Raw genomic sequence first — 21,502 nt, 5'->3', positions numbered from 1 at the left:
CTCTTGCCTGAGTGATGGTGCTCACGACTGTGGGAGGCAGGTCACTCAGGATCTCCTCGTCCCATCCAGGAGCCAGACATGGAGGTTCCAGAGGTCTGGTCTCGGGTGCCAGACAGTGCCCTTCCCCTGAGAAAAAAGGTCCTTCATCAGGGGAATCGGCCAGGGGGGAGTTGTCTTCAGAAGCGTTAGCTCTGAGAACCAAATCTGGTTGGGCCAATAGGGTGCAACTAACAGAACTTGGTGCTCCTCTTTCCTTCCCAGGACCTGTGCAAGGAGGCTCACTGGGGGGGAAGGCGTACTTCCTCTTGTCCCGCTGCCAGCTGTGCGCAAAGGCATCCATGCTGAGGGGGGCCTCGGTCATGGAGTACCAAAGCGGACAAAAACATGTCCGCCTGCGCCAGCCCGAACTGCTCCCAATGAGCTGGACGGTGCGGGGATGGAGTCACCACTCTCCACGGAGCGTGACCTGCCGAGTGAGCGCATCGGCTGTCTGGTTGAGTTCGCCCGGGATATGAGTGGCAGGAATTCCATCAGCTGCTGACTCCAGAGGAGGCGTCTGGCGAGTTGCGACATCTGTGCTAATGCCTGTGCTGAGATGCCTCTCATCTGATTGGCTCATTGTGTTTTGACTTACATGCAGTAAGTCTGTATATAACTTATGTATGATAACAAAAAGTACCATTGAGAAGGATAAATATTGAGTTTAATTAACTTAAAATTACTGGTACAATCGGAATGGTTTGGATTTACTCAAAAAAAGTTTTATCAACTTTACTTCAATTTCTTTTGTTCATAAAACTTAATTGTTAATTGTAGAACTACGCAACATATCTGCATGGAACCACTTGACACTACTTTTTTATGTAAATCCAACAAATCATTTTTTTGAGCGTATTGTGATTGTCAACATTTCATTACTTCGAATTTTAGGTGAACTGTCCCTTTAAATTTTTAGCACAGAACATACAGGGACCAATCATACAAAGGTTGTAGAATTTATTGGTCAATACATTTTAAGATAAGCCCTGTCTGTGAAACCGAGCCATAAAGTCACCATTATGGTGATCATTTGGTTGGGTACTTGGACTAAATTTCAGCTTAGCAGTATTCATCGCTTGTGTAAAGCAGTGCTCTAAACATGCATGATATTACACCAAGCAGGACATGCAATGCACAATCCTGTCATTTATAAAGTATAAGCATTATTAACAAGTAAAGCTTACTGGAAGAGACAAATGAAAAATAATGTTATTTGACATTATAAAATGCAGCTAGAGTGGTAAAATGCTGTTGTAAAGATGTGATCAGAGGTTCCTAAAACATTTCTCACACATGCTAAGACTTCAACACTCATCCTACAAAACTCAACAGTGGTGGTAAAAATAACGCAATGCATGCTGGATGTCATAGTTAAGTTTGATGCTATTCTATTACCCAGCATGCACTGCAGCATTTACGGTTTATTGATTGTAACCGTTATTGAGATTTGTATGCTGAGTTTTGATGTCTGTGTGTGACAGTTTAAAGCATCTTAATTACAATTGTTGACAAAGGCAGTATCTGTTTATCTTACCACACCGCTATTGACAAACATTGGAATCTCGAGCTTGACTAAAACAGTCGAAATTTCCATTACACCATAATTTTCTGATGATTTCAAGCAAAGTCTATATACAACAAACATTTCAAACCACAGGCAGTGTGTTTGTTTAACTCATTTTGCAACAGCAATAGAAACAGAGGATAAGAAATTAAAACAAAATGTCCAAGTACCCCACTGATGAGAATACTCCACACCCTAATGGTGACGTCACATCTAAAACATTTCAAACTTACTCAAACTGCAGCTAAAACTCTAACTCTACATGAACATCTTTTACACTCAAACTTCTTTTAATAAGTGATTATGGCAACACTGTTTAAAGTTGTTTAAGCATCTTGATATTACGTGATGTCAGGAGACCACATTAGTTCTACACATAGATTTGTTGTATTTGCTTTACATCAGCTGTGTATCTAAACACTTCATGGACAGCAGGTGTCATCACTAAAGATCAATCATCATTTGTAATGTGAACTCAATTGATTTTTTAATCAAACTGCATGAATAAATTAACATTTCACACCAGAAAGACTCTGCTTCAGTATAAATTTGTACACCCGTAGGTGGGACTCATACACAAGCTGGTTTTTGTTTGACACCAGGGACTTTGCTGTGTACCATCTTTGCAATTGCTAATTTCATAAAAACGTCATTCACCACAAACACCTTTCCTTATATGTGCATTTATTTCTTTTATTACATTGCATTTACATAAACATATTCTCTATACTCTGATTGTACGATTGTATTAGTGTCTGTATAGCTGTACAGATTATATGACTCACATGAACACTAGGGAAATGGAACATTAAACATTGAGCGATGGTGTGGCTTTAACATGCTGTGTCTATGACCAGGTTTGAATCGAATGTGAAAAAGTACTCTTTGTATATGCTCTTAAAGAAAGACAACAGTGGAGACAGTGACAGTAAACTCTGAGAAGCCAGGAAAAGATCAAAATCGGGCTTTTCTGCAGATAGTAGAGCGCTGTCATAAAGTGATTATAATAATGTTTCATTTTTTTTAAAGCACAGAGGGATTACTGTATGTACGATTCCTGAAAATACTGTATCGAAAACCCAATGTACAATAAATTCCATAATGTAAATTCAGGGCAAGCTTTCAGATTTATCATTCAACATAACAAACACAAGCCATAAATCAGTCATGAGCAGGAAAAAACAGACAGACATTAAACAAACACATGTCAATGCAAAGTGCTTTCAATGAGATTTTGACAACCGAGAGAGAGTTGAAAAGTCAAAAACCCTGCCTGAACACAGGAGCAAGGTAAAACAGGGTAAAGCACTTAAATATTGTGTAGTTCTACAGCCCTCTTGTAAGACAAAATAGATATTTAAAAATAAATACAAAATCATTATGAAAAACAGATGCTGGTGAAGGAAATAAATACTGTAGTAGTAGTATGTATGGTGCATGACATTAGGGCAGTAAAGAACTACTGATGATACATTTTAGATCAGTTTTAGTTTAGGGGAAAGAAAAGGGTAAAAACAGTTTAAAATGCCTAGAAATGGCTACATTGCTTATCAGTAACATTCCCATTGACATCATCTGTTTACAAAGAACAAAGTAACGTTGAAGCACTTGTAAAGTCTATTTTAAATTATATAAGTTAAATGTGTGTCTGAGGATTAAATAAATAAATAAATAAATAAAATAAATAGTGGTCAAATTGTCAACATTTTGGGACAGACATACATCTTCAATATCTTCAGAAAAAAACATGTTTTGTTTATTAATCTTCTAAACAAATAAACAAGCAGTGAACTCAGCAATGCTTCTAATAAGTCAAAATAATCCATTTTACATATGCATATTACTTGGGTAGTGGGAATATACAGTAGGATACGTGAAAGCACTTCTCATTCCCCACTAGAGGGCAGAATGTACAAAGTAAAGGTACATAGTAAAAGACGGTCAGCTGTGTGCAGGTTTTCTGACCATGTCACACCAAAATATTCGTAATAAATACAGAGAGCAACGAGTTTAATTTATGCATTGAAAGAGATTCTGCCTCCACAAATAAAATTTGATTTCATGCTAGTGTACTGTTATGTTATTTGTGAGTAGTATTCATCAGTGAGTTTTGTGTCTATATTAGTTAAGGCGTCTCTGTACATATCATATCCTAAAGCACCTTTAGAAGGAACATGAATTGCGCCATTTGTAAAGGCTTGTGATTATACATAGCTAGAATAACTTTAAACAGCGCTAACACATTAACTCTCTTTTGTTACCAAAAGACAATTTTTTAGTAGTAGGTAAATGTGTTATCTTTTAGCCTTACAGTAAAGCAATGAGCACAGGTTGAATTAACATCTTGATTTAAGCTACACTTTTCCATGCATGTATTTAGAATGAAGAATTTCTGAATGGTCAGAGCTCCAGTCCAAATACACAGATTCCTACTATTTAGGGAAATCACTAGATATTGTTTTAGCAGCTTCGAGTGCCTAACATATGTCTAAATGTTATTTTAACACCTAACTACAGACTATAAGGACTTACACATGTCCCTTTGTAATATTATTTAACATGTTTTTTTTCCATAAATGAGTGAATACTAAGGTTGCTCTTTTATACTTTGGGATGCAACATGCAATTCATTTTGTAGAATCTTCCAGTGCACGAGGCGTTATTGAATAGTTATTGGTGTACGACCACAATCGACACTGCAGCTGAACTTCCTCTACGAACAACACTGTTCCGAAATTAACAGAATATTAAAATCTCTTAAAACTGAAAGTTGAGCATCAGTGACAGCCATTTACAGATGAGGAATCATACATCACGTTGAACAATGCGTCCAAATCTGTTTCTTGGCCTCTTGACACACAAGCAGATAAAATAATATTTAGATCAGTGTTTTGCTGAAAAAAAAACAATCCAATATGGCGTTCTGCATCCATTTAAAGATGTTCTTTGCCACTGTAGTTATCGCCATTTCCGGTAAATATTGTGGTAGCAAATACATTTTACAGGCTTTAGTGGAGGGCTGTGTGATCTCACCAGTGCCTTTGAAAGCCAGCAGATTTCAAGGAAAATATTGAAAATATTAGGTGACAAAATAAAGCACTCACATACTTGGGGGCAGCACTAATACCGCTGTGTACTAGGACCAGAAGTGTTTTTTGTTTAAACACGATTCATCAACACATGATCACATTCATCCATTCCGTCTCAAATAAACCACCAATCAGATATTGACTGTTGTATTTTTTGGGATGTAACGGTTCACTAGATTTTAAGGCAGAAAAATGTGTGTGAATAAAATATTACATAGTTATATAATTAAATAAATTTTCAGATATAAAGGGATTGTTAAATGTGCAGAATAGACGAAACATTATTAGAAAAGGGAAGGAATCTTCGGTAACACTATTTGTTAACAATTAGTTAAAGCATTCGCTACCATGTACTAACAATGCTTCAATACGTTTACAGCATTTATTATTCTTAGTTCATGTTCATGTCAGCATTTTTTAATACATCTTGAAAAAATAAAACATCGCATCTGTTAACGTTAAATAATGCACCATGAACTAACATGAATAACTGTATTGACATTAACTAACATTAACAACGATTAATAAATGCTGCTCATTGTTAGTTCATGTTAGCTAATGCATTTACAATAAGCTTATATTTGCTAACATATGTAAAGTGGTATCCTGGTATCTCTCACTGATATTAAAAACGAAAGACTGTCGTCAAATCTCTGCACTGTGTATGGATGAACTCTCTATGCTATTAGTCAATGATGCCGCATGTTCACAGCATGCACGAGCACCGTACAGAGACTGAGAAATGACCAAGCGTCTATGTGGTTATAAATCTTTAGTGCACCCTGCAGAGCGCATAAAACAGAGAAGCAGAATATTTAAACCATTTAGTGACACAAAGACTTTCATGTTGCTCGATTTGGTTAAAAAGAAAATTCTTTTGCAAAAAGAGACAATTATTGAATTCTAAATTTTGCGAGCCTCTTTTTATTGTTAAGTGAAATAAGTTCGTATTTTTCCCAGCTCACTTTCGTTTAGTGTACCGTTACAACCCCGTACCTTACAGCCACTGTACTGCAATGACTGAATCTCCTCACAGCAGGTCAAAAGGAGGTCGCAGGGAGGACATTGAAACAAGCTGGTGGTTTTAAAGTTGAACGGTTCTGATTCCTTCAGAGACTGGTGCAGATTCACCGAAGCATAATTTACACTGTAAGGAGGCCTGTGCCTCACGCAGCTGGATCGATGTTGGATGAAACGATGTGATGTCACAGAGAACATACTTGTATGAAGTGTCTTTAGCTTCATGAAGATGTGTGGGTGTGCGTTTGAAGAAGACAGGACGCTAGATGGAGACAGGGCAGACGATGACCTTGTCCTCCAACAGGACGCTGACCACCAGGAAGACAATATAGAGAAGGAACATGATGAAGCCCAGCAGTTTGCTCATTTTCCACTTACAGGCGGCGATGGAGATGATGACGAAGATGAGCATGATGAAGAGCAGCACGATGGCACAGAACAGACCATTACTGCTCACCCTTACTGGAATCATATTGTTTATGATGGAATATAGCAGCCATGGGAACGGTAACCTGCGAAACAAAGACGTGAATGTTAGTGTATAAAATATCCCTGTAACAAAGCATACTTTGAAGAAGCGTCTTACCCCACAGTAATGTCGAATATGTTAGAGCCCACAGAGCTGGACACGGCCATGTCCCCAAGACCCTTTCGTGCTACTATAACACTGGTGATGAGATCAGGGATTGAGGTTCCAGCCGCTAGAATGGTCAGTCCCATGATCTCCTCTGTGATGCCTATAGTCTCTCCAACCTGCAGTGCAAGAACACAGAACACGTGGACTGATGAATGGTTGGTTTTGGGGTATATTAAACTTCACAAAAAAATCCACACACTTTCAAATTCAAGTGCGATGAACAATGAAATAAAAGTTGTAAAGGAAAAGTGTTTACTCAATCACTTCAATTAAGTAAATAAATTAACACAAATAAGTAAAGTCAACTTATTTGGGTTTTCAGAAGTGTCAAGTACTATCCCAAGTAAATATATTAACTGGACATTTAAATCGCATGCATGCTCGAACATAATTATTTCAAAGACCCAATGAAAGTGGACTTTTGAAGCATTTAGTTCACTTCATTCAGATATGATGCCAGCTGTATGCTGGTTCTGTCATAAAAGTTGACTGCATCTCCTGTATATTTCCAGCATTTTGTCTGCTAATAATTTTGTATCCCATCCCACAGTTCGGTTTCAAAAGAAAATAACTTGTTTTGCATCGTCGGACAACAGAGACATGTCTTACCTGGTGAGCCCACCAGACCATCAAGTATGAGAAGGCAGCAATCCAGCAAATGGCCCCCAGAAATGTGATGGGAAAAAATTTTTGGGAAGTCTGAAGGGAAAGAAGAGGAAGTGTGTCATAGTCACGTCAGTGTCCCGGTGCAATAACAACAGCGGTCAGCAGGTACTCACCGGCTTCCTCACATCTGGTAGAGTTATCCACAGAGGGATGATGATAGGTAGGAGGAAGAGGTATGTGAAGCGCTTACGGCCGCTCTCTGGCCACGAGAGGCTAAGAGGCTGATCTTCCTCATCGTCTTCTTCACCCTGTTTAATGAAAATAACTGTTTATGTGTGAAAGTGGACACTGCGACATTTCCAAGCATCTTAATACACTGGTGTATAGAAGAGAAAAATGGCAACATGGCAAAGTTACTCCTCAACAACAATAAGATTAAATATCAAATGAAGACTCGTGTTGATGGCTTTTCTTCAGAAACAATGGAGTGGTGCAGAGATGACGTATTTTTGTAGGCCAACCCGCACTGGTTCCATCGACCTTAAGCTTATGCATTTTTCTATAGACTTTTGGGAGATTGCAAAAAACAAGATCTGTGATTAACAAAGGTTTATGACACGTTTTGTCTATCATGATAAACAACATTTGTTACTTTTGAAGCCGAAATAACATGATGCTATACACAGACTACACTAGGGTCGCTCGATATCAACGTCACCACCACCAACCCCCCGACAATTTTTTCAAACTCTATTAAAAATGTGTTCCCTGGAAAGTAATTCCTCCGTGAATGAATCCACATCTACATTTTTAGAGAATTGCTCCCATGGTGCATTATTTGTGAGATTTATACGTGCGATGACGTCTAACGTCCCCGCCAAAGTTTTTAAGACACAATGACACTTTAAAAAATCACAAGTGGGTTATATCTGATGTGTTTTATGTCATAGATTAAAACCTGAAAATATTTAGAGATTTTGTTAACCACAAACCTTATTTCAGGCGAATTACAAAAAAACCCAGAAAAAAAAAAACATAGACTGGGGCGATGGAACCGGAAGTGGTAAAATGCTAACTCGCTTCTGGGGTTTGCATACAAAATACGTCATCTCTGCGGCTCCCTTTTACCATAGAAATTTTAAAAGGTGTCACCAAAGCCGTGTTCAAAACTGCTCCCTTTCTTTTTTGTAGTGTATTATGTATTGCGTCGGCCATTTTGTTGTGAACAAATTAGTTTCTTACATTTGTTTTTTACCCACAATGCACTCTGGATTTTGAGTGTTACTGGAGTCAGCTGGAGGACACTGACATTAACACAACAAATGTATGTTTATACACTAGCCACACAGTTTATTACAATCACAAACATATTTTTATAATTTTGTCATTACCAAGGCCAATTCTGTAGCACTCTTGCCACCAACCAAATAATTATATTTTCAATCAGGTTACATCCACCATTAGTTAAACATATCCATTTACATGTAACATAACTCTCCATAAGGTCTCCAAAGCTAAAAAAAGAACAACCTCAAAGCAATAAAATGATCCTCTGGGCACACACACATACAAACCTTTAACACACTCGATTGCTTCCCTGTATCGCCAATTAAAGGTCTTGCAAATCAGGGGGGACAAATTCGGTCTTGTCTGAACATGCCACATCTACAGGCGGCTCTAAACCCAACTGCCCTGCCCCCCTTCATTACCTGACTGAGGGTGTTTGTGAGTGCTTTTGTGCACCTGCAGCATGTTACAGTGAGCGCAGCCGAGATCCTTTGAGACGAGCTGTCAGCTGCTTAATGGCAGCGATGGAAGTCGCTGAGACGAAACGAAAACAAAAGCGCCAGCTTATTGGGAAGCTCACACTGTCTCCTATATTCTCCCTTTCTCCTCGGTCCAGGCATCAGACTGGTCAAAAACCAGGTCAAGTGTATGAAACGGATGCACTGACTACATAGCGTAGTTGACTATTAATGTGGGAGCAAGCCATCAAAAAAGTGTGTGTTTTCCCCTTTAAGGATGTGGAGTGGTTACTATGGTGATGGGCAATGAGTTTAAGAGGTTCCAGCTTGACTGATTTGTAAAAGAGGGGAATTCATGGATGGACGAGTGATGTGCGAGGGAATAAAATCATATAGATGATGACAGTCCAACATCTTTTGGGCTCGGAACTCAATTTCAAACTCAACCAACCCAAGCCTAGCCATTATCAGCCCACAAAATCAGTGACACGATATAAATCCTTAATACAAGCCCTAAATGTAGCTCTACAATTGGAGTATTTTAGACCAAAAATGATATTCATCCAAGAACACAAATCTTACTGACATGCATTACTTTACCTGTAACCTTACAGTTATATCATCGGTATCCATCCAAAACCTCAGATGTCCAAATTCACTTTTTACTTTTAAAATGATTAAAAACTGTGTAGTCAACTTTTGGTTAGATATTTGCAAAACCCAGTGACAAAAAATGGTGACTAATAAAACTGATTTACGAAAGAAAAAAAAAAACATGAAATATGAAGATTTCACAAGCACAGCAGTGAAATCTTAAACGGCCACTGAGATGTTGGAAGACTGTCTACTCTGACATTTCAACATTTCCTCATCCTACTTTAGCACAACTGTGGCCGTTTTCAGGTAAAAATAGCTGCTTGTTGAGATTATTTGAGTTTTTTTATTAATGTCACCTTCAGCTCGAGTGTGTGTATGTGTGTCATGGGACAGCATCCTGCAGGAGCAGAATAATTATCGGGACGACACACTCGTGAATGCTCCTGCGGGTGGGAACATTGCGTCGCAGCCTCCTGACAGACGCAGACAGGGAAAGTGTGGGCGAGCACGACTGAGAACTCAAAATAGTTTCAATAAAATCTGACGGAAACGACATGGAGAACTACACAGTGAATTGTGAAGATGCAGGTAGTGAGAAAAATATAATTCCTCGTCATGTCATACTGCTATGTTTCCTTCTAAAATATATTAAAAGACAAACATTAAGTCCCACTATGCAATATACAACCATTGAAAAGTAAAAGCTCTGCTGGAAAAACTGGAGAGTCTTTTTTCCAGAACAATTTGTTCCGACATGAAAGAATCCTGAAAGTAGAAATCCTTCCTTCTCTTCATCAATAATGTAGCATTCAATTCTCCACATGCAAGCAGCGGATTTACAGGGCTAGACAGCTCCCTCTTGCTTAAAGGGAAAGTTCACCCAAAATTTTTGTTCAAGAAAAGCTCATTTTAAAACTGCATAAGTTTCTTCTGCAAAACACAAAAGAAGACATTTTGAAGAACATGGTAACCAAACAACATTGACCCCATTGACTTCCACTGTATGGACACAAAACCACTGGGACATTTCTAAAACTATCTTCTTAAATCACACAGGTTTGGAATGCCATGACGGTGAATAAATGATGACAAAATGATTATTTTGGGGTGCACCATGCCTTTAAATAAACATACGGTATTTGCCAAATATGATGTACAAAGGGCGTTTTTATAAAATATTTCATTTTAATACCCCTGACAATAAATACAACCAATATATGAAGTGTGTGGTAAAAAATGGTATGGTACAGTATTTTTGGACAAACTTACTTGGCATAAAGGCAAGCCACAGTGTTTTAGGGAATACTTCATTAGAATATATAAAAACAAAAAGATCACAGGAGCAAAAGCATACATTGAATACAATTTATCCGCTATTAATATTTTTGAATAGCTTCTCTTGTAGTAATATTTTCTAGCCATTCTCCTTGACTCAATAAGCTTTGCGCATGTGCTATGTGCTATTCTTTGCTGAACCTTCATAAATCTTTCAGTTTACACTTTAAGTACTATGACAACTATGAAACACACATACAATACATCTTTAATAAGAAGACAGAATTTACTACTGTCCCCTACAGCCTTTTTTTATTAGAATTAAAATAAAAATGCTTTATGTTCCAAATTAATCATATTAATATGCAGACAAGATAAGTAAACTTTACAGTGTGAGTCTATGACATTCACTATTATATATATTTTGGATTGGCCCTTGACCCCAAAAATAATGAAAATCCCTATTCAGTGTAGTCAGTCTGCAGTAAACTTTAAGGCAACCAAAAGTATGTAATGTTTGTGTTAACAGAATTCCTCAAACTGATCTATAGTTTATGTGTATGCACGTAGTTTATGAGTGATGAGCCACTTGTGACCTGGTTGTCACAGTGACATTGAGAGGGCCGCATGCCCGCAGCGCCGTCTGTTCCTATGGCATGTTGCCGTGCCAACAGGGGGCATCGGATGAGAATGCTTCATCTTTCAAACCGGGAAAAGTGAATGCTGGCTCTAGCATAAGGCAGTGTGTTTCTGTGTGTGCGCGTGTGATTTGATGTGACGAGACGCAGTGCAGTGGGGAGCGAGACGGCCAAATGTGTTTTCCATTTCAGATGAGCTTTTTCTGTGACTTGGCCTTCACTTCATTTCCAAAGTCAGAGCTATGATTCACTTTTTGAATATCACTGTTGGGGGAGCTGAGGAGTACAGGAGAATGTCTGTTATTTTAGAATCGGCGACTCACCGTTTCTCCGTCCGCTCCAGCAGTGCCGTTCATGGGTGGGGTCACATCCACCTCCACACTGGAGCTGTTCGGCAAATTTTTATCTGCAATGTACACAGAAAGAAGTGTTTTTCTTGTGCTCATGCCCTCTTAGCTCTCTGCCTTTTAATAAAAATGTGCCAGCTTTGAGTTTTCTTTCGTACAAAAAAATGAAATACTTAATATAAATTGGACTATTAAAAAACTCTTACAAAAAATCAGAGAGATACCATGGTACAGTGAGGAAAACAAATGGTTCAGGCTTGAATCAAAATTGCCCCATGTTTTACTTACCTTCAAGGCATCCTAAGTGGATGTGACTTTCTTCTTGGAGAATAATGCAGTCGGAGTTATAATACCACGTACTTTTACTTCCAAGCGGTAGAATGGGAGTGAATGAGGGGCAATTTTTGAAGCTCCAAAATGTGCATCCATCAATCAAAGAATGGCTCAACACGGCTCCTTGGTCTTATCAAAGGTCTTTTGAAGCGAATCGATGTGTTTGTTTAAGAGAAATATACATATTGACAAGGCTATTAATGATAATGTCTAGCATCCGCTGCAGGCGAACGAGAGGCTTGTTTTTCCCGCAAATGATGCAGGCGTGTCATAAGTTCCTGTGACGAACACAGCATTTTTCGTTTTCAGCCAATTGAAACACCGCCTCCTCTGGGCGGGAGCTTTCGTCACCATCATTTAGCGGAAAAACAATCCTCTCGTTCGCCCTTCAGCAGATGTTAGACATTATCATTATCGGAAATTTTGATTCAAGCCTGAAGTACCGCTTTAATATATTCCTGCAATTTAAAGGAATAGATTACTCATAAATACAAATTCTGTCATCATTTATTCACCCTCATGTCACTCAAAACCTGTTTGTGACTCCTTCTTGTGTAGAACACAAAATAAGATATTTAGAGAAATGTCTCAGTGGGTTGGCGCCCACAAAATGGAAGTCAATGGGGGCCAATGTTGTTTGGTTACCAACATTCTTCAAAATATTTATTTTGTGTTCCGAAGAAGAAAATCACACATTTGGAATGACATGAGGGTGAATAAATGATCAAATAATTTTTGGGTGAACTATCTAACTAGGCCTTAGTTAAATTAGGAAATTTAAGATGTTAAAAAAAACCCTCACAAAACACAATACTGCTGTTCATCTCGAGATAAAACAATCGCACTGATATGGCATACTCTCCGATACTAGTAGCCTTGTACATGTATTCATTTACAATACTAGTAAACTAGTACAAGATTAACAATCATAACAATACTTTCATACTACTTTTGTTTGTGTAGAAAATATTGGTCACATCAATATAACGTCTGCATTATAGACAGATACATTAGAAAGGGTTAAAGATGTTTTGAATACAGACTGTGGTCCTGTTGACAGAAATCACATCAAAGAAAGATGCTTTCAATGGCCCTGCTTTTCATGCTAATATGCTAATATGGAACTGTTAGCATAATTTCCCCCTAGAAACGAAAGTGCATGTATGTCTTTAACACACCACAAAAAGAGACTCAATTTATATTATGAAAATTGTAAAATATTATATATATATATATATATATACTATTTTATATTATAAAATGTCAAGCTATCGTGTAATAAAGATCAATCCCATTGGTGGAAAATAATCTGGGGAAGAACGATCAGTCGACTAGTTGGTTATCAGAAACTTGATTACGTTACCATATGAAGCAGATTTTAGGTTCCTACACTTACCAGCAACCCCATTTGAGTCCTCCACCTGGCATTTCTTTTTGGCAATTTTGTGAAGGATGGAAGCCTTTTCGCGAAACTTTCCTGAAAAACACACGTGGAAGGAAGTGAGTGGTTTGGATTAAGACATATCTTACATCTGTACTGTATGTATCCGCTGTGCTACAGAGTGCTTGTCAAACTTGACTGTATTTTGCCATTTTGTTCATTCTAGTGGAATGTTTATAATGCTAGTAGAAATAGCAGAACATAATTGTACCAGTCAAGGAAGTGCTTAATGGACAACTGAAACAACATCCCAAAAGTACAAGATGATATTTTACTCATTACTGAGACTGTTCCCATTATCAAACCATTTTCAAAAATATATAAATTATAAATGCATAACTGTTGTTATGTTGGATGTTGCAGGCAGCCTTCAATACACATTGTAAAAACGTTTGCCTCAAATTAAACCCACCTATGATGTCATTTTCTCGGACCAGTTGTTTAACTAAGTTTTCACAGGTGAGATGTTTTGAACTACCGAAAGGAGTTTAAAAACACATTTCATTTGAAATAATATTACATCTATTCTTAACCATCGTACGGTGTTTGTGTTTTTGTTATTTGGCCAATGTTTGCGGTCTAGTGTGCAGTACCCACAGCATTATTATTATTTTTAAATAAATTTAGCCAAATTATGTCAAAAATACTTAAAATTGCAATTCATTTTTTTGTGTAAATATAAATGTATGAGGTTCAACAATGAATGTCATATTTTTTTAGTAAACACTGAAAATGGGCATTTAGCATACATTCACAATAAGTTAAAGGATTAGTTCATTTTCAAAATAAATTTTCATGATAATTTACTCACCCCCATGTCATCCAAGATGTTTATGTATTTGTTTCTTTAGTCGAAAAGAAATTAAGGTTTTTGATGAAAACATTCCAGGATTTTTCTCCATATAGTGGACTTCAATGGACTTTTTCAACGTAACTACGTATTACGTGAAGTCATGAACGTGCATCGCAGAACAGAGCAAGGCGAGCATTTGTGTTTATAAAGCATATACATTTGTATTTTTTTTAGATAATGTCCTATCGTTTCGCTAGATAAGACCCTTATTCATCTTCTGGTATCGTTTAAAGCCCTTTGAAGCTGCACAGAAACTGTAATTTTGACCTTCAACCGTTTGGAGTCCATTGAAGTCCAAAAAATCCTGGAATGTTTTCATCAAAAACCTTAATTTTTTTTCGACTAAAGAAACAAATACATAAACATCTTGGATGACATGGGGGTGAGTAAATTAATCACTAAAATTTATTTTGAAAATGAACTACTCCTTTAATGCTTGAAAATACCTTTTAATGCTCTTTTGAAAAAAAAGGTAAAAACACTGTGTGACCTTTACCACAACTGTAGAGCCAACAGAATTAAACACAGTTGCCTGCAGCTGGTTGGGGTCTATAACTCCTGAGTAGCAGACTAGCAGCACAACAAACATCAATACAGTTGCACAACTTTTTCAACCTCTATCAATGTGGCAATACAACTCAACTGAATGCACAGACAGGAACAGTAGAGAAATTAATGACGTCTCACTGCATTTAGATTGAGCATGTCTCTGTGGAGTGTACGTGTGTTATTGTTTAAGCTCAGAATAATGAACATAATGTGTGCGCGCCAAACATGCCGATCAGTAAATGTCTTTGACCTTGCAGGATTTCTCATTCTGTCTCAACTTACACACCATATAACACAGAAAGGTTATATGGAAAGGATAGTTTTAAAGGCTGGTTAGATCATTCTAGAAAATAATAAAAGAACTATTGTCTGAATCCAGCACATTGTGGCCACTGATCAGCACGCTGATGACAAATGGCATTGTTATCTGGTCAATTCTTTCCATTGTTCATTGAACTGTTGTATAAAGGGTATTTCAAATTCACAATAGTGACACTTTACTTATGTGTAATATTGCTTTGCTAAGATGTAATGAATTTGTTCAGTGAATTATTCAATGACTCAGTCATAAAACATATTGACAACTACTAGTAAAAACAGTTAAGTTAATTTACCTAATCAAATTAAAATCACCTCAACAGTTGTTCCGTTTTACCACAAGGGTTAAAGATTAAAGTTCAAGGGATGATAATAACTATTCCATTTACATAAATACTTCAAATCACTGTTTTAACAACAGCTGCATGGTGTTTTGTGGTTATTTATTTTTTTACAACAGTTCTATCTGGATCTCGAATCTGATTGGCTGAGAGCCATGCAATATTCCACCAGTAGCCTATCACCACAGGAACCGCTTCACTGACTGCATGTATCACTCCGCCCCTAAACTAAGTCGGACTATACGCTGTCCTCACAACTGCGTCACTCTGAAGAAGATAGACGCTAGCTAACACACACATAAGCAGTTTATCCTTTTTTTTGTAAAATTAAATACAATAAACAAGATATGAAATTATGAATTGCTCATACATTTGTTTGGTATACATATAAAGGTTTTCACAACGAGTGTACATGTGATAGATCTTTTTTACATTATATTGAAAAAAAGAAAAGATTTTTGTCCATTCTCTCCCTTGCTTACTCCAGCTTTAATTCTCATAGTATCATGGCCTTAAAAACTAATGGTACTGTTTAGCGCGCTGACAAAATGTTTATATGCTCTCCTACTTGTAAGTCGCTTTGGATAAAAGCGTCTGCCAAATGAATTAATGTAAACAAATATAAATATCGATCACAACTTAACTTCCAAGAATCAATATTATGTTAACACATAATAAGAATGCTTACAGATAGTAAATAAACTTACCGGCATATCTTTCTCCAAGGCAAAGATTGTTTGCGTGCTAAACTGAAACTGATGCACATTGATTGTTGAGATCTAAATCATTACTGCACATGTATGGAATCACAAATTTCAATACTGAAAATGGCCACTAGGTCGCAACTATACGCCATGATAATACCGATTTATGAAAGTGAAACACAGTTGTGAAGTTGTCAATGTTGGAAGTGTCGCTTAGTTATATTGACAGGGCTCATGATTTAAAAATTACAGCACGGGACTTTACATTTACATTTAGCACACACTTTTATCCAAAGCGACTTACAGATGATGTAAACAATGGAAGCAATTGGAACAAAATAAGGAAAACAAAAAGCATAAGTGCAATAAAAAAATTGCCTCATATAGCCTACCACTACTACGGAGCCCGTCTGGTCACCTCTCGGAGAAAAAAAAACAAGACCCGCAAATCCGTGGCCACAGTTTTGTAATTCGTTCCCTCAGTTTACAAAACCATGCTCTCGGATTAATAAACTGTACCCACGAGTTTACAATCCGTGCTCTCGGTTTTGTAAACCGTCCCCTCAATTTTTGAAATCTGTACCCACGCTTTCGCAATCCGTGCGCACGGTTTTGCAAACTGTAGCCTACTCGCGGAATTGAAGCCTCTGTCTGTCAACAGAACAAACTCTTCCTACAGGAACATTAACGAATATTGTATACTATTTTATATATAAATTGTCCTAATGTGTTTACACACGAGCGCGTGGCGCATATAAAGCATGCGTTCATTGCCGCGTTTCACTGGCATAAAGTTGGTTTGACATTAAACTTTCGTGAATTTAGGGACCATCTCTAAAGTACACATTAAAATACCTTTTTCCAACTTCAATGGCATTTAAAGGGAATGACTTATACCCGCAAGACTAACTGTACAGTGTTCATGTGTGTGTCAGATATAATGCACACCTTTTAGATTATTTATATTTATTATAATAAACAGTTAAATCAAATGCAAATATTCCTATGTGTTTCACTGCTGTATGGGCTCATACATAAATACACATATTAAAGCTCAATAGCATTTAAAGGGAATGACTTCCCTGACTAACTGTAAAGTGTTCATGTGTGTGTGAGATAGAATGCACACCTTTTAGATTATTGATATGTATTAAAATAAACCGTCAAATCACATGCAAACATTCCTATGTGTATAATGGTCTCATACACAAATATACCATTATTTAAAGCTCATTAGCAATACGTATAGGAATATGTACATATGATTTGATGGTTTATTGTAATACTCAATAATCTAAAAGTTGTGCATAATAGCTGACACACACATGAACACTGTACAGTTAGTTTTGTGGCTAAAAATCATTCCCTTTAAATGTTTTTGAAGTTGGAAAAGGGTATTTTAATGTGTACTTTAAAAATACCAGCAGCTGTGGTTGCCAGTAAAATTCCGTAAAAAATACGGGAAAAGCACGTAAACAGCATTGCAGTTTAAAACCTCAGGGCAAAAATTTCAGCCTGTGTATGAACTTAATACATTTGATTTTTTTATATTAAGAGCATGTATTTATAATTGTATATATAAACAAAACATTTTTTAATATAAAATGAAAACATGGACCTAATGCATAAAAGTGAAAACATTTCATTTACTTATTTTATTTATTTGCAATTCATCATTAAAAAACATCAAAGTCACTTTTAAACAAAGCAACATGCAACATAACATCAGTACCTCACTGCCTGACCTTGACTTAAATACAGACTCCACTCTTAAGCATAGTGGTGACCCACAAAACATTTAATGTCGTAAAAGAAAAGAGAAAATAAAAATTCTGTAGTTTTTACAAAAAATACCGGCAGCTGTGGTTGCCAGTAAACTACGGTAAAAATACGGGAACATCCTGTTTTTATTTGTCCGATCAATTCACAGTGGAAAACATGAGCCACACCCTCACTATTCATCTTGGAAATATGTTAGAATACTGAAGACGATCACCACTTCTGCTTCACAGGGACTGCAGCATAACATCCATGACTTGATGTTTTATTGTTGTTTAAAGTCACCGTTATTGACCAGTGTTTGCTTTAGTAGGGCTCTTTCATCCTTCATTTGCTAAACAGCATTATTCTTTTGGTTGCTATGACAGTGCTTATATAAAACACAGTGACAAATAATATATAAAAAAAATGTAATAAGATTATTTTGTCTGTTTTTCAGACATTTTTTTTCTGATGCTGTGTAGTTTCCCATTGGGTTTTTGTTATAACAGCCTGAATGAGCTTACATTAGAGACACACATTTGCTGCAACAATCCATAAAAAGAGTTTTTAAACAGTTAAAAGGTCTGCATTTGATTATTGACTCAGACATCAAGAACCAGTGTATGAATCTCAACAGTGGTGACCAACAAGTGAAAAGCTTACTGCCGCAATGCGAGTCATGGATGAGTTTTGTACTTTGATGGTACCGAGAATGCATTGAGTTTATCTAGTTTTTTTTGGTTGTCATCATTGTTGAGGCGAACAGGTTTATTCTTGATGTCTGCTAGTCCATTTTTCATGTGCGCGATGTGTCGTTAAAGACCTTAAGAATATAATTTAATTTCATACAGTAACATAAATGAGGATGATATTACCAACAAAAAATGACATGAAATCAATTTTGCTTAGAATTTTTTTCCACTTGTTTCTGTTTCAACACATAGTTGTAAAAACTAGGGAAAGTCTTAACGTAAAAAGCAAAGGGTCAAGATCCCAACTAAAGCAAACACTCATCACCATTATAACATGTAAACTTGTGTTAATTCTCAATAAGAACTTTTGTAGACGTACAACAGAAATAAAGTGACAGTGGTGTCTGTAATTGAAGGTGGTAATGGTGTTTCTGGAGTTGAAAAAACTCCTTGTAAAAACTACGGAATTTCACTGTTAATTTCATGGGCAATTTTTTACAGTGCATGCACATTGAACAATGAAATATATTGTTATATTGTTGATTATAACCTTTGTGGCAAAGTTAATATAAAAACTTTGTAAGTGCAGGTGTTCCTTTTAATATAAACAAATATGAGGTAATGTAAACTTCATAACCTTAATTGTTAATGTAGGATTTACTGTTGTGCTGCTATTTACCGCTATCTGCTATCTAATTTTCACTGCTGGTTTACCGAAGGCAGAGAACAACGAAAGGTGTTAGGTAAATTTATGCTAAATAAAACTGGGCTTTTTAACACTTTAAAAATAAATTTGTAAACAAAAACAATATGTGGCTTTAACACAGTGGATCTTGCTTCTGCTCATTCGTTTCATTCGAGTTTTTTTTCTAAATACAGGAATGGTATTGTTGAGTTAGTGTAAGGAGGAAAGTGCTGGGTTTTTTGTGGTATATATTGTTGGGTTAGTATAAGATACTCTATTATGGGTCTCATAATAGAGGATGGGTTTTATTACTCTACATACAGCCAATGTATTGTTGGTTTATTCTAGGCAGGATAGAATCCCAACATAAATGCACAGTATTCTATTTAATCAAGGCAGGGAATTATTGGGTTTTTCAACATCAATATATGATTTTAACAGGTGAATCAGGATAAAATAATATAAAATACTTTTGAAAAGTAATATAATGATGTTTCTGGTCATGGATGCTGAATTTTTGTGTTCTATAGCCAAATTATCAAATCCAACTTGAATACTTTATATGCCTGAACAATGGATAGTATGCCAATAGTTTTGTACACAAAATGCTAGCCAAATTACATTTTGTTACTATCTACGCAGCAAATACCCAATACCCAGAAATGTGTAATTTATTTGCAACAACAAAGCAAATACACAGGTGACAGTAATCTGTGTAACTCAGCACTTGCAATCATGCAGTTAAATGCAATTAAAATAATACTTCTCTGGGCTTTTATAATAATATCCTAAAAGGGATTTTGTTCCATATTCTGTTATGTTGGGCAATTTGTTTTCAGTTTTCACTGTTTATAAGCACTACAGCAGTCACTGTAAATACAGGCAGCCAGAATAAAGAACTAAAATTAGAATTCAGTCAGTAGGTGTCCCACACATACACATTGGGATTTGTCATTTTGTTGCTTTGGATGTTATGCATCCTCAAAGAGACTTATCCAATTCAGCCATAACCAGATGTCTAAGAACTGACATTACTGCATTAGTGAGACAAGTAAGAGAGAGAGAGAGAGAGAGAGAGAGAGAGAGAGAGAGACTGTTATTATTGCATTATGCCTGTACTGCTGGAACTGCATAACTCTAGTTACAGAATGACTCACTCTTCCTCACCTCAATGCCGTGACGTACATTTCTTACCATCTATTTTGTGTGTGTGTGTGCGTGTTTGAATTTAGGAAGGCGCATTATCTTTCTCTTATAGATTGTCGAGCAGTCTCAGACAGTAATGGCTAATGCCTTGGAAACAGCAGCAATCTTATCGGAAAATACAACTATGTTTGTGTACATTTGCCAAACTATTCCGATAATTGCGTTTTAAAATGTATGACTTGAAATGTTTGGCTTGCAATTTTTCAATAATAGCGTTTTAAACTATACCAACTTCTGTACACACAATCATGAAATTAAACCACACAAAATTTCCTTTTAATCCCAGATAGCAAAGATAATTGCTTCAATGCGGAATCAATGTTAAATCGGTTATGTTTAACAGTGATTTAACATGAAATCAGTCATATTTGCTATCATGGGTACTTTCAGTAAAGCTAAAAAAACCACGAACGAACTCACATTGAACAAAAACATGAAAGTATTTAAAAGGTTAAAAATGATATAAAATTAAAGATGGAAATCACGATTTGCACTTACGTTAGTGAAATCTTGCCAAGAGAGGTCATTAAATAAAAAATGCAAAAGAAAACATTCTCTTTCACACAGGCATAAACAGATGGCACCATGGGTAGATGGGCAGAGTTGAGATGAATGACAGAAAGATGAGGGTTGACAGAAAGATTCTTACCTTCTTCGTTCATTGAGTGATAATATTTTAGCTTGCCATAAGTCCCCAGTTCTACAATATCACATACAGAGACAGGGATAAGGAAACAAAATGCAGCACATTTACAATGCCCCTGCTGAAAAAAAAATTGAATGCTGGTTAAGTGCTAGTATTGATGGAAAAGTTGGACACTTGCTGGGTACACCAGCATACTAACTTCCCATCCAAAACACAACTTCTGTTGGTGATGTTAAGATTTTTAGCATGGCACACTTACATACACATACAGTATAAGTGTCCGTGAGAATGAGGTGATTATGCAGCAAACAAACATCTCACGAGCATAAGTGCACACAAAATGAAAACAAAAACTTGAAACAAAATGGACCTTAGATTGAGCTGTATGACTTCATATGAAGCGGAACACATAAAAC

At 36.6% G+C, this 21,502-nt stretch overlaps 1 protein-coding gene across 4 annotated transcripts in view; it reads right to left on the bottom strand.

The window, feature by feature from the left end:
• Positions 1–2,105: 2,105 nt before the first annotated feature.
• Positions 2,106–21,502, bottom strand: part of LOC130556478 (sodium/potassium/calcium exchanger 2-like) — a 49,802-nt gene continuing 30,405 nt past the window's right edge. For 2 of the 4 annotated variants that reach the window (XM_057337524.1, XM_057337533.1), the window contains 7 exons: positions 21,090–21,140; positions 13,287–13,367; positions 11,534–11,616; positions 7,129–7,263; positions 6,959–7,048; positions 6,299–6,465; positions 2,106–6,224 (listed from right to left, as the gene is read on the bottom strand). In XM_057337524.1, coding sequence (XP_057193507.1) covers positions 5,975–6,224; positions 6,299–6,465; positions 6,959–7,048; positions 7,129–7,263; positions 11,534–11,616; positions 13,287–13,367; positions 21,090–21,140 — 857 coding nt within the window. In that variant the 3' untranslated portion in view covers positions 2,106–5,974. The remainder of the gene's footprint in view (positions 6,225–6,298; positions 6,466–6,958; positions 7,049–7,128; positions 7,264–11,533; positions 11,617–13,286; positions 13,368–21,089; positions 21,141–21,502) is intronic. The other 2 variants (XM_057337541.1, XM_057337549.1) reach the window with 1 other exon arrangement.

This window comes from Triplophysa rosa, linkage group LG1 (assembly GCF_024868665.1).
Source record: "Triplophysa rosa linkage group LG1, Trosa_1v2, whole genome shotgun sequence".
Taxonomy (NCBI): domain Eukaryota; kingdom Metazoa; phylum Chordata; class Actinopteri; order Cypriniformes; family Nemacheilidae; genus Triplophysa; species Triplophysa rosa.
The sequence above is the reverse complement of the archived record's forward strand: the minus strand, read 5'-3'. Positions and strand labels throughout refer to the sequence as shown.